This window comes from Salvelinus sp. IW2-2015, linkage group LG23, assembly GCF_002910315.2.
Source record: "Salvelinus sp. IW2-2015 linkage group LG23, ASM291031v2, whole genome shotgun sequence".
Classification (NCBI taxonomy): domain Eukaryota; kingdom Metazoa; phylum Chordata; class Actinopteri; order Salmoniformes; family Salmonidae; genus Salvelinus; species Salvelinus sp. IW2-2015.
The window spans coordinates 37,629,898-37,644,419 of record NC_036863.1 but is presented as its reverse complement, the minus strand read 5'-3'; the positions used below and the strand labels follow the sequence as shown (position 1 = coordinate 37,644,419).

The 14,522-nt window shown below is 40.4% G+C and overlaps 1 protein-coding gene across 1 annotated transcript in view; it reads left to right on the top strand.

Annotated features, from left to right (window-relative positions):
• Positions 1–380: 380 nt before the first annotated feature.
• The window catches only part of LOC111951042 (EH domain-containing protein 1), a 24,908-nt gene continuing 10,766 nt past the window's right edge, over positions 381–14,522 (top strand). The window contains exon 1 of the mRNA XM_023969014.2: positions 381–1,029. Coding sequence (XP_023824782.1) covers positions 641–1,029 — 389 coding nt within the window. The 5' untranslated portion in view covers positions 381–640. The remainder of the gene's footprint in view (positions 1,030–14,522) is intronic.

The following is a 14,522-nucleotide window of genomic DNA, read 5'->3' as shown; positions in this document are numbered from 1 at the left end:
AATGGATACACACAAGAACATAAGTGGGTAATGCAAAAAATACACATTCTCCTTGTGAAGATGTAACACAAAAAAAATCCATAGCCGTTTTTCCCATCAGGAAAACATTTTTTCAGGGAATTATTAGGCTATATTGCTTCAATGTAATTTACTCAAAATCAAGGGTGTAATAAATGTGAACGATAACAGTTTATCAACTGTCACTAACAGGTCAGACCAGAATGGTTGGGGTTTCCCTTTCGAATTCATAAAGCATGTGCTCATCAGACTTGTAGAGAGGGGGCTTTTAATTTGAAACCACCTCCTTTTGCATTTCCCCCATAAATTTACTAGCCTTCTGACGTTCCACTAGGAATGCTCGACACCGAATTTGTGATTGTAGAAGCACAGAGGAGAGGGTGTCTGACAAGGGAGTTTCTTGGTCTGCTGCTAGCCAGCCTTGAAGTTTCAGTTCGAGTGTTAGTTAGCTAAACAAGGGTAGAAGGCTAACTTGCCTGGCTAACAAATTTACTCATTCAAACTTATTACCGCACCCGGGACAGCCACGGAGTCGTTAGCCAGCGATATCATCAACTTTACTACATTGAACAACTACATTGAAACGACAAGTAAATCTACAATAGTTGTGAATTCGTGCACCATGTTCAAACGGAATGGCAAGAAGGACCCAGAACTAATCCAAAATGTGTCGGAGGGGCTGAAAAAACTGTATAAGACCAAACTCTTTCCCTTGGAAGATACCTACCACTTCCACGATTTCCATTCACCGGCTTTGGAAGATGCCGACTTCGACAACAAGCCTATGGTGCTCTTGGTTGGCCAATACTCCACGGGTAAAACCACATTTATCCGGCATCTTATGGAGCAAGATTTTCCCGGCATGCGGATAGGGCCCGAACCGACCACCGACTCCTTCATAGCGGTCATGCATGGAGAGCAGGAGGGGCAGATCCCAGGCAACGCTCTAGTAGTTGACCCCAAGAAACCCTTCAGAAAACTCAACGCTTTTGGCAACGCCTTTCTTAACAGGTGAGTCCCAGTCCCGTGTAACAAGCTAGATGGCAAGCTATCTAACTAGGATAACTGGGAATGTTTTAATGAATCCCCCAGGGAATTAAAAGGATGGGCTGTTAACCATTCATTGTCGCTACTGAGCTAGCACTGTTAGAGGATAGCTAACTATCTTAGTTAGCAAGCTCCTCTGTAATGAAGGTCAAGTAGAGGTGTGAACAACATTGGAATCAATAACTCTATGTTAAAAACAATATTTAATTAATTAATAATCAATTAAATTAATAATATTTTAACAAAATTAACTGCACTGTCATTTTATCACAACTACCACTAACTGGTCATCATAAAAGGAAAAATAAAGTTAAACAAGTACCTAATGCAACAATGTTTTAACGTTAGTATGAGGAGATCTGCATCTTTCAAATGATTTTCCACGGATATAAAGCGCTCCGCACGTCATCCTTGTTTACAGTTGGAAAAATGGTAGTGCGGGTGGGGYGTCCATGCAGGAATCAATGGGATGCTCAAGGAGGTTTGCTCATGCAGATGTAGGAATACCCACATGCAGGAACGCCCCGAATTGCGAGCCGCAATCACACATTATTGCAATCATTAGGGGGGTGTATATAAATTCATTCTGGCTATCTATTCCGATTTTCAGAGCACTCTCGAGTGTGCCAGAGTGCTGAAATAACTGATGAATTTACGAACGGGCAACTCCCGTTGAATATGACCGGTGTCAGTAAACATCTGCAAAAAAAAAAAGTAAGTAAATTGTTGCCATCAGCACAGTTAGTCAGCAACGCGTTAGATAACGTAAACAGCCTAACCAGCTCTGCTAGGTCAAGTTAAACAGTCAGTGAGGTATTCTCTCATTTATGTCTGGAAGTAGCCAACAAGTTAGCCAACTTTAGCCAGTTAGCTTGGGTGCTTGACTGCTGTTGTGAGGTCAGAACACTTGGATCAACCCTACACCTGGCCAGAGCTCCCAGTGTGCTCTCTGAATGCTCCAAGAGTGAAACGCTCTAAATTTATGAATTTATGAAAAGACAATCTGACAACGTTCAGAATTTACTAACGCCCAGAGCCCTCACCCACAGTGAATGAACACACCCTAGGAGAGTCACACATTTTCAGCTGGCCCTTTAAAGAATGGGCTGTTACCGGGGTAACTGGGCACTCCCTTTTCTGTGATGAAAACCATCTCTGATTGTGGATGTCTTCCTAGCAGCAGAAGTTTGAGTTTTCTGCAACCAAACATTGAAGCACAACCTAGCATGTGAACAAAACGATGTAACTGGCCAAGAAATATGAGGACAGTCACACTGTTAGCCTTTCTTGTCAATTCAACCAACTTCTACATGTGGACTTTGGATTTAAAAAATTATTTAAAAAACAGTATATACATTCTGACCCGCCAATGACAAAATCTACCCGCATTTGGCCGGCGTTAATTTCCAACCCTGATGTTGTCTTCACTGCCCTGATGGCATATCTAGAACCAGACTACAAGATGCCATGTCGAAAAAAAAAATCGAACGTGACGCCTGGATGGAGAAATTGTACAATGATTGTTTTGCGTGTACAACGCGTTAACAGATTGTTGGATGTATCAACACGCTGTCATGCATCACTGCACTAAGCCATCACATTGATGAGAGGTGGGACATGATGTCCCATGTACTGAGAACATGGAGAGGGACACCGCAGAGAACCTAAAATGGCATTAACTACCATCGTTGCTGAGTGGGTGGGGGACAGCAGTAAGGTGAGCGCTGACTGAAAAGTAGCCAGGACTTTGGTAAATTGAACTGCACTGCCCCCTAGCGGTTATACGCCAGAACATATCTGAACTGTGAATTCATGTCATTTAATTTTTATCGCTAAAAGATAACAAATGTCAGTTTAAACGTTAAGAACAATTGTGCACATCCCTAGTCCAAGGATAATCATATCTTATTTGTTGGAGGATCATCAGTGATCCATGAACTCTTGTTTTTTTTTTCTCTCAGTATATTCATATTTGTCTTTTTTATTAATTGTTTGTCTTTGGATCAGATGTTCAGTGTGTGACAGTATGGGAGGGGAGTGGCTTTCATTTTGTGTTGAACTTTGGTCTGCCCATGTTCTTTGACTGAGACTGTTCATGCAGTAAACTTGTTAGCTTGACCAAACACACTTTTCTATCGCCTATGCTTTTATAATGCTCCCATACAGACCTATGTATGAAAGAACAGTCTAGCCTGAACCTTGCGCTGACCCTCAGAAAATATGTAATCTATTCATTACACTGTATGTAAGTAGAGGACTTTTATTGTAGAATGTCACCTCCCCTCAGAGGTCCCATAGAAACCAAGGAGCAGTGCATCCTCTCTCCTGGTACAAACTGCAGAAGTGGCTGTCTGGTTCAATCAATTATTAACTGACATTGCTCTCATAGCTACATTGATTCCCACATTAATGGAGAATACCTGGACAGCGATTCTACAGTGTTTCCTGACCAACTATTGGGGTTTATATCATGTTTAACTGATGCCAGAAACATACACTCATACATATGTAGTGGTTGTCTGTGGTGTGAACCTTTGCTTCACCAAAACTATGCTTGATCATAACCATTGCTCTGCTGAATCATTTTACTTGCAGCAATCTACAGTTTGACAGTGCAATGTTCAGTATTAAATTCCAGCCTTCTCCACTGCTCTGACAAACACCACACCAAGCTGTTTTATAGTAACCGTTCAGGATTTATTTCCTACACTTTGAACAAGTAAAACTAGTTAAACATTGAGCTGTGCTATTGTAGCTACATTTTGTGACTACTCAGACTGTGTGCAATCACTTTATCCTGCATTCCAGTAGTGCATATGGAAAATAAAGTGTTTGGGTGTCAGATGAAAAGCAGATGCTGTATATGTTATAATGCTGATCTTGTGTGAAATAGTATGACTTTTCTGCTCAAAATTGTGGGTGTGTCACACCTGCATTTGTAGCACTGTTCTGCACACCTATTTTCAATCAGTTGTGCGTTTCCCTTTGGTGTGAACTAAGCTGACACTAGCCTTCCTTTTTGAAGGGGTCAATTTGACAGCCACTCCAGGAATGGGATCCTCTGTATTGAATGTCATCCATCATGACTGACTTAGTGTGGAGGGAGTGGTAATGCTCTCCTGGGGAAGCAATGATGAAAGGCTACAATAGTTCTGACCAGCTGTGTTTATACTTGGCTGTGTGAGGCTGTTACCACCCTGCCTGAAACATTTCACCCGGTTAATTCACAATTTCAGTGTATAGGCTAACTCGCTGCTTTTGGGCTGTCCAGATTTGTTTTCTAAATCATGAAAATGAAAAGTTAGGACAATACCCAGTAAATATTGTCTTGCCAATACACAGTATGTTGTAATGTATAAATGTGTGTTTGTGGTAGATTGTGCTGACTGGTTAACCAATAGTGTTTCAGGGTTTTTTCCTGGATCAAAAGGGGGCGTGGGTGTGGTAGGGGGCGTTGCAGAGGTCGTGGCAAGTTGGCTCCCGAGTGGCGCAGCGGTCTAAGGCACTGCCTTAGGGCTAGAGGACCTTGGTTAGTTTCCAGACTCTATCACAACTGGCCGTGATCGGGAGTCCCATAGGGCGGCACACAATTAGCCCAGCGTTGTCTGGGTTAGGGTTTGGATGGGATAGGTCGTCATTGTAAATAATAACTTTTCTTAACTGACTTACCTAGTTAAATAAAAAATTGACGCGGTCAGCCTGTTGGCACGGCTACATTTTAGAGAATTTGAGTCCCCCATCTTGGCAGTGTAGAGACTTTTTTTTGTTGCTTTTTTAAAATCCAATTTCCTGAAATTCTACAAATTTCTCCATTGAGCTGAGACATTTTTGCAGTTTTTAAAGCAAATGTCTTGTAATTCTACAGATTGGCATGCAGCTGAGAGAAAATATTGCAATTTTAAAACGAATTTCCTGCAATTCTATGCCTTTTGCCATGGCTAATGATCTTTTGCTCAAACATGAAGTCAATAATGCTAAATTCATGGTTTTTGGAATTTTAAATTCTTCCTGAATGTCTAGCTATTATTTGGCTGATGTTTACTTCTCAGATTATATTTAAAAATGAAGGTCCATTATCTTTTCTACACACTTTTTATCTGGTTTCAGTTGTTTTAAATCTACACCTAAAGCATTTTTCCATCATGAAAATATATTTACCCAAAGATTACAAAGGCATAAAAATCCCTGCCATTTTTGTGTGAGGTGGGTCGACTGGTCAGGCTTTCAGAGCGGAAAGACCTGAGTCAGTTCTTTACTCCAACTCTGCCTTGGCAGAAAGAACTCATACTGACTCAGCTGTTTCTCYCTTTTTCCTTCAAACAGCAGGCAGCTCATTGTGACCATAACGTGTTTCCTTTCACTCTTGGCAATCATGCACTTGTCATCCATAACCTTGCCATTTTATCCAGCCCCGCTCTGCATCTCTCTAACCTTTAACCTCCTAACATTACTCCAGATGCATGATGAACCTTTCAGGGTGGTGTATGCTACTGTATGTCTGTGCCTACTCGAGGCCATTTCTCAGTTTTGAGTTTGCAGCTCACACAATCAGAACGCGTTGACAAACAGAACACATTGGCAATCGGACCAAGGGAATGCCAGGAATTCTGGGTGAGAGTAAATGTGGTAAAAAGAGTGTAGACTCAGATGAGACTAAACATAGATGGGGCTGGGGAGAATCGGAGGGAAACATCCAAGCAGGGTGTGCCTCTGGCTGTGTGATATGTGGCGGTTTGAAATTGCGGTGTTAATGTGTTTTTGTATGACTGCAACTGGCAAGTATGTTTCAGGGTTGGGGAATGATAGCTGTGTGAGTGACACGGAGTGGTTTAGTCATGAGTTATGCACATGCATCCAGATACGCTGAGGGAATCAGATCATGGGAAAGGTGAGTTAAGGATTTAGAAAGATAAGAGCTCTGCCAAAAAATAAGGACATTCCTGCCCCTCAGTCACATTGAGGGGAGAGGGAAGGAAAAACAAATTGAACAGAGGAAAGGAAAAAAGAGATTCCCATCATGCTCTGCCTTTTTCCATTCGCTTAATTTGAATCTAAGAAAAACGGAGTGGTGAGATTATGTACAGTTGTATTATATCACTCCACTGAAGGCCCTTCACACAAGACTGCTACGTTTTCATTGCCTGACAGCAGATCTGTAAGTCGGTCTCGACCAATGTCTCTACCAAGTGTACTGAGGGTGGAGGGGAAAATGAAAGCATGTTCAAGTACATGCTGGTGTTCATAGAGGAATCATGTGTTCAGCGTCTGGTGTTAAGGACTAGTTAACTGCCCAACATTTCTACATGTGATTTTGAGCTCTCTAAATTGTTTTCTAGCTTACAGAGTGGACAGAAATGATTTGGGTATGCTCGTTGTCTTGAGTGTAGCATATGGTTTTGTTCCTCGATTGGAGGGTCTCCAAAAACAGTCTATTTCTAGAGGAGCTGGAAAGATCACATACTTACTACTTATTCTTGCAAGACGTATGGTGTTGGAGAATGTAGGTTTGCATCAAAGCTTCCAGTAATTACTTGTCTTCCAAACCGAAAATATATATAAACAATTCTATACTGAACAAAGATATAAATGCAACGTGCAACCATTTCATAGATTTAAAAATATAATAATAATTATGAGGAAATCAGTCAATTTAAATAAATTCATTAGACCCTGATCTATGGATTTCACATGACTGGGAATACAGATATGAATCTGTTGGTCACAGATACCTAAAAATAAAATGGGCCTCGAAATGGGTTTCAGGATCTGGTTGGAGTATTTTTGTGCATTCAAATTGCCGTTGATAAAATGCAATTGTCCGTAGCTTATGCCTGCCCATACCAGGCGCTCTGTTCACAGCATTGACATCAGCAAATTGCTCGACCACACGACGCCATACACCTGGTCTGCGGTTGTGAGGCAGGTTGGACATACTTCCAAATTCTCTAAAACGAATTAACATTAAATTCTCTGGCAACAGCTCTAGTGGACATTCCTGCGGTCAGCATGCCAATTGCACGCTCCCTCAACTTGAGACATCTGTGGCATTGTTTTGTGACAACTGCACATTTTATAGTGGCCTTTTTTATTGTCCCCAACACAAGGTGAACCTGTGTTAATGATCATGCTGCTTAATCAGCTTCTTGATATGCCACACCAGTCAGGTGGAAGGATTATTTCAGCAAATGTCAAATGCTCACTAACAGGGATGTAAACAAATTTGTGCATTTGAGATGTGTAAACAAAGTAGACATTGAATATCTGTTTGAGCATGGTGAAGTTATTAATTATGCTTTGGATGGTGTGTCAATATACCCAGTCAATACAAAGATACAAGCGTCCTTCCTGACTCTGTTGCCGGAGAGGAAGGAAACCGCTCAGGGATTACACCTTGAGGCCAATGGTGACTTTAAAATAGTTCGAGTTTAATGGCTGTGATAGGAGTACACTGAGGATGGATCAACATTTTAGTTACTCCATAATACAAACCTAAATGACAGAGTGAAAAGAAGTAAGCCTGTACAGAATAAAAATATTCCAAAACATGCATCCTGTTTGCAATAAGTCACTGAAGTTAAACTGCAGAAAATGTGGCAAAGAAATGAACTTTAGTCCTGAATACAAAGCGTTATGTTTGAGGCAAATCCAACACATCGCTGAGTACCACGCTTCATATTTTCAAGCACGGTGGTGGCTGCATCATGTTGTGGGTATGCTTGTCATCGGCAAGGACTAGTTTATTTTTATTCCAAAAAAAACTCGCTAACCACATGCAAAATGCTTGAGCCAGGTTTTCCCTCAGGACTGCTTTCCAACACACTGGGCAGACAAATTCCCCTTTCAGCAGGACAATAACCTAAAATACAAGGCCAAATATGCACTGGAGTTGCTTACCAAGATGACATTGGATGTTCCTGAGTGGCCTAGTTTTGACTTAAATTGACTTAAATCCATGGCAAGACTTAAATGGCTGTCAAACAATTATCAACAACCAACTTAATAGAATTATTTGCAAATATTGTACAATCCAGGTGTTTAAAGCTCTTGGAGCCCTACGAAGAACGACTCACAGCTGTAATCGCTGCCAAATGTGATTATAACATACTGCCGTTCAAAAGTTTGGGGTCACTTAGAAATAAATATCCTTGTTTTTGAAAGAAAAGCATATGTTTTGTCCCTTTTTTTTTTAAATGACATCAAATTTATTAGAAATACAGTAGACAATGTTGTAAATGACTATTGTAGCTGGAAACGCCGTTTTATTTTTGTAAATGGAATATCTACGTAGGTGTACAGAGACCTGTTATCAGCAATCATCACTCCTGTGTTCCAATGGCACGTTGTGTTAGCTAATCCAGGTTTATGCTTTTAAAAGGCTAATTGATCATTAGAATACCTTTTGCAATGGTGTTAGCACAGCTGAAAACTGTTGTGCTGATTTTAAAGAAGCAATAAAACTGGCCTTCTTTAGACTAGTTGAGTATCTGGAGCATCAGCATTTGTGGGTTTGATTACAGGCTCAAAATGGCCAGAAACAAAGACAAAACAGACGCCTCACAAGTCAACTGGCAGCTTCATTAAATAGTACCCGCAAAGCACCAGTCTCAACTAGAGGTCGACCGATTTATGATTTTTCAACGCCGATACCGATTTATTGGAGGACCAAAAAAAGCCGATACCGATTTAAAAATAAAATAAAATTTATTTGTCACATACACATGGTTAGCAGATGTTAATGCGAGTGTAGCGAAATGCTTGTGCTTCTAGTTCCGACAATGCAGGTAATAACCAACAAGTAATCTAACCTAACAATTCCACAACTACTACCTTATACACACAAGTGTAAAGGGATAAAGAATATGTACATAAAGATATATGAATGAGTGATGGTACAGAACGGCATAGGCAAGATGCAGTAGATGGTATAGAGTACAGTATATACAATGAGATGAGTAATGTAGGGTATGTAAACATAGTGGCATAGTTTAAAGTGGCTAGTGATCCATGTATTACATAAGATGGCAAGATGCAGTAGATGATAAAGAGTACAGTATATACATATACATATGAGATGCGTAATGTAGGGTATGTAAACATTATATTAAGTGGCATTGTTTAAAGTGGCTAGTGGTACATTTTTACATAATTTCCATCAATTCCCATTATTAAAGTGGCTGGAGTTGAGTCAGTATGTTGGCAGCGGCCACTAAATGGTAGTGGTGGCTGTTTAACAGTCTGATGGCCTTGAGAGAAGAAGCTGTTTTTCAGTCTCTCGGTCCCTGCTTTGATGCACCTGTACTGACCTCGCCTTCTGGATGATAGCGGGGTGAACAGGCAGTGGCTCGGGTGGTTGTTGTCCTTGATGATCCTTATGGCCTCCCTGTGACATCGGGTGGTGTAGGTGTCCTGGAGGGCAGGTAGTTTGCCCCCGGTGATGCATTGTGCAACCTCACTACCCTCTGGAGAGCCTTACGGTTGTGGGCGGAGCAGTTGCCGTACCAGGCGGTGATACAGCCCGACAGGATGCTCTCGGTTGTGCATCTGTAGAAGTTTGTGAGTGCTTTTGGTGACAAGCCGAATTTCTTCAGCCTCCTGAGGTTGAAGAGGCGCTGCTATATATAAATATATATATATAAAAAAATTTTTTTAAATGTTATTTATTTGAAATAATGACAATTACAACAATACTGAATTAACACTTATTTTCACTTAATATAATACATCAATCAAATCAATTTAGCCTCAAATAAATAATGAAACATGTTCAATTTGGTTTAAATAATGCAAAAACAAAGTAAAAGTGCAATATGTGCCATGTAAAAAAGCTAACGTATAAGTTCCTTGCTCAGAACATGAGAACATATGAAAGCTGGTGGTTCCTTTTTAACATGAGTCTTCAATATTCACAGGTAAGAAGTTTTAGGTTGTAGTTATTATAGGAATTATAGGACTATTTCTCTCTATACCATTTGTATTTCATTAACCTTTGACTATTGGATGTTCTTATAGGCACTTTAGTATTGCCAGTGTAACAGTACAGCTTCCGTCCCTCTCCTCGCCCCTACCTGGGCTCGAACCAGGAACACATCGACAACAGTTACCCATGCAGAGCAAGGGGAACAACCACTCCAAGTCTCAGAGCGAGTGACGTTTGAAACGCTATTAGCGCGCACCCCGCTAACTAGCTAGCCATTTCACATTGGTTACACCAGCCTAATCTCGGGAGTTGATAGGCTTGAAGTCATAAACAGCGCAATGCTTGAAGCACAAAGAAGAGCTGCTGGCAAAACGCATGAATGCTTACGAGCCTGCTGCTGCCTACATCGCTCAGTCAGACTGCTCTATCAAATCATAGACTTAGTTATAACATAACACACAGAAATACGAGCCTTAGGTCATTAATATGGTCGAATCCGGAAACGATCATCTCGAAAATAAATGTTTATTCTTTCAGTGAAATACAGAACCGTTCCGTATTTTATCTAACGGGTGGCATCCATAAGTCTAAATATTCCTGTTACATTGCACAGCCTTCAGTGTTATGTCATAATTACGTAAAATTCTGGCAAATTAGGCGGCCCAAACTGTTGCATATACACTACCTCTGCGTGCAATGAACGCAAGAGAARTGACACAATTTCACCTGGTTAATATTGCCTGCTAACCTGGATTTCTTTTAGCTAAATATGCAGTGGCAGCTTAATTAAATAGTACCGCAAAAACACCAGTCTCAACGTCAACAGTGAAGAGGCGACTCCGAGATGCTGGCCTTCTAGGCAGAATTGCAAAGAAAAAAGCCCTCAGACTGGCAATAAAAAGGAAAAAAAAAAGATTAAGAGGGGCAAAAGAACAGACACTGGCCAGAGGAACTCTGCCTAGAAGGCCAGCATCCCGGAGTCGCCTCTTCACTGTTGACGTTGAGACTAGATGTCGACCGATTAATCAGGCCGATTTCAAGTTTATTACAATCGGAAATCAGTATTTTTTTTTTTTTTTTACACTTTTATTTAATCTTTATTTAACTAGGCAAGTCAGTTAAGAACACATTCTTATTTTCAATGACGGCTAGGAACGGTGGGGTTAACTGCCTCGTTCAGAGGCAGAACGACAATTTTACCTTGTCAGCTCGGGGATTCAATCTTGCAACCTTACAGTTAACTAGTCCAACGCTCTAACCACCTGATTACATTGCACTCCACGAGGAGCCTGCCTGTTACGCGAATGCAGTAAGCCAAGGTAAGTTGCTAGCTAGCATTAAACTTATCTTATAGAAAACAATCAATCATAATCACTAGTTAACTACACATGGTTGATGATATTACTAGTTTATCTAGCGTGTCCTGCGTTGCGTATAATCGATGCGGTGCGTATCGTTGCTCCAAGTTGACCCTAACCCATAAAACATCAATGGCCTTTCTTAAAATCCAATACACAGAAGTATATATTATTTAAAAACCTGCATATTTAGCTAAAAGAAAAATCCAGGTTAGCAGGCAATATGTAACCAGGGTGAAATTGTGTTCACTTCTATTGCGTTCATTGCACGCAAGAGTAGTGTATATGCAACCAGTTGGGCCGCCTAATTTTCCAGCAATTTTTACTAATTATGGACATAACACTGAAGGCGTGCAATGTACAGGAATATTTAGGACTTATGGATTGCCACCCGTTAGATAAAATACGGAACGGCGTTCTGTATTTGCACTGAAAAATACATTTATTTTTCGAGATGATCGTTTCGATTCGACCATATTAATGACCTAGCTCGTTATTTCTGTGTGTTATTGTTATAAACTAAGTCTATTGATTTGATACGAGGCAGTCTGATGAGCATTCTGTAGGCAGCAGCAGGCTCGTAAGCATTTCATGCGTTTTGCCAGCAGCCTTTCTTTGTTGTTCAAGCATTGCCGCGGTTTAGACTTTCAAGCTTATCAACTCCCGAGTTAGGCTGGTGTAACAATGTGAAATGGCTAGCTAGTTAGCGGTGTGCGCGCTATAGGCGTTCAAACGTCACTCGCATCTGAGAACTTGGAGTTGGTTGTTCCCCTTAGCTCTGCATGTGGGTAACTGTTGTCGATGTGTTCTGTTCGACCCAGGTTAGGGGCGAGGAGAGGGACGGAAGCTGTTACTGTATACACTGCAATACTAAATGCCTATAAGAAACATCCATTAGTCAAAGGTTAATGACAATACAAATGGTATAGGAGAGAAATAGTCCTATAATTCCTATAATAACTACAACCTAAAAACTTCTGTACCTGTGAAATTGAAAGACTTCATTGTATAAAAAGGAACCACCAGCTTTCATATGTTTTCTGTTCGAGCAAGGAACTTATACGTTATAGCTTTTTTACATGGCACATATTGCACTTTTACTTTGTTTTTGCTTTATTTAAAACCCAAATTTGAACATGTTTCATTATTTATTGAGGCTAAAATTGATTTGATTGATGTATGTATATTAAGTGAAAAAATAGTTTATCAGTATTGTTGTAATGGTCAATTATTTCACAACTAAATAACATTTAAAAAAATTTTTTATATATATATATTTATATATAGCAGCGCCTCTTCAACCTCAGGAGGCTGAAGAAATTCGGCTTGTCACCAAAGCACTCACAAACTTCTACAGAATGCCACACCGGAGCAATCCTGTTCGGGCTGATATCACCGCCTGGTACGGCAACTGCTCCGCCCACAACGTAAGGCTCTCCAGAGGAGGTAGTGAGGTCTGCACAATTGCACTCACCGGGGGCAAACTACCTGCCCTCCAGGACACCTACACCACCCCGATGTACACAGGGAAGGCCATAAGGATCATCAAGACAACAACCACCCGAGCCACTGCCTGCTTTCACCCCGCTATCATCCAGAAGGCGAGGTCAGTACAGGTGCATCAAAGCAGGGACCGAGAGACTGAAAAACAGCTTCTTCTCAAGGCCATCAGACTGTTAAACAGCCACCAACTACCATTTAGTGGCCGCGCCAACATTACTGTCAACTCCAGCCACTTTAATAGATGGGAATGATGGAAATTATGTAAAATGTACCACTAGCCACTTCTTAAACAATGCCACTTAAATAATGTTTACATACCCTTACATTACGCCATCATCACTATGTAGTATGTACTATAACTGCTACTCTTTTCTCTACTGCATTCTTGCCATCTTATGTTAATTACATGATCACTAGCCACTTTAAACGTATGCCACATATGTTAAGTCTACATTACTCAATCTCATATGTATATATACTTGTCTCATACCATCTACTGCATCTTGCCTATGCCGTTCTGTACATCACTCATTCATATATCTTTATGTACATTTCTTTATCCCTTTACACTGTGGTTGTATAAGGTAGTAGTTGTGGAATTGTTAGGTTAGATACTTGTTGGGTTATCATACCTGCATTGTCGGAACTAGAAGCACAAGCTTTCGTACACTCGCATTAACATTCCTGCTAAACCATGTGTATGTGACAAATAAACTTTTAGTTTATTTTAAATCGGTATCGGCTTTTTTTGGTCCTCCAATTAAATCGTATCGGCCCGTTGAAAATCAAAATCGGTCGACCTCTAGTTGAGGATGGTGCTTTCGCGGGTACTATTATGAAGCTGGCCATATTGACTTGTGAGGCGTCTTTTTTGTCTTTGTATTCGGCCATTTTGAGCCTGTAATCAAAACCCACAAATGTGAATGCTCCAGATACTCAACTAGTCTAAAGAAGGCCAGTTTTTATTGCTTCTTTAAAATCAGCACAACAGTTTCAGCCTTGTGCTAACACCATTTGCAAAAACGGTTATTCTAATGATCAATTAAGCCCTTTTAAAAAGCATAAACCTGGATAGCTAACACAACGTTTGCCATGGAACACAGGTAGTAGATTGCTGATAACAGGTTCTGTACACCTACGTAGATATTCCATTTGGTACAAAAAATTTAAAACGGCGTTTCCAGCTTACAATAAGTCATTTACAACATGTTCTACTGTATTTCTAATAAATTGATGTCATTTTTAAAAAAAAAGGGACAAAACAATGCTTTTCTTTCAAAAACAAGGATATTTATTTCTAAGTACCACCCAAACTTTGAAGCAGTATGTTTAATCACATTGTGGCCAGCGATTACAGCTGTAAGTCGTTCTTCGTAGGGCTCAAGAGCTTTAAACACCTGGATTGTACAATATTGGACAATTAATTCTATTAAAGTTGTTGTTGATAATTGTTTGACAGCGGCATTTAAGTCTTGCCATTGGATTTAAGTCAATTTAAGTTCAACTTAGCCACTCAGGAACATCCAATGTCATCTTGGTAAGCAACTCCAGTGCATATTTGGCCTTGTAATTTTAGGTTATATGTCCTGCTGAAAGGGGAATATTGTCTGCCCAGTGTGTTTGGAAAGCATCCTGAGGAAAATCCTGGCTCAAGCATTTTGCATTTGTGGTATTCTCTG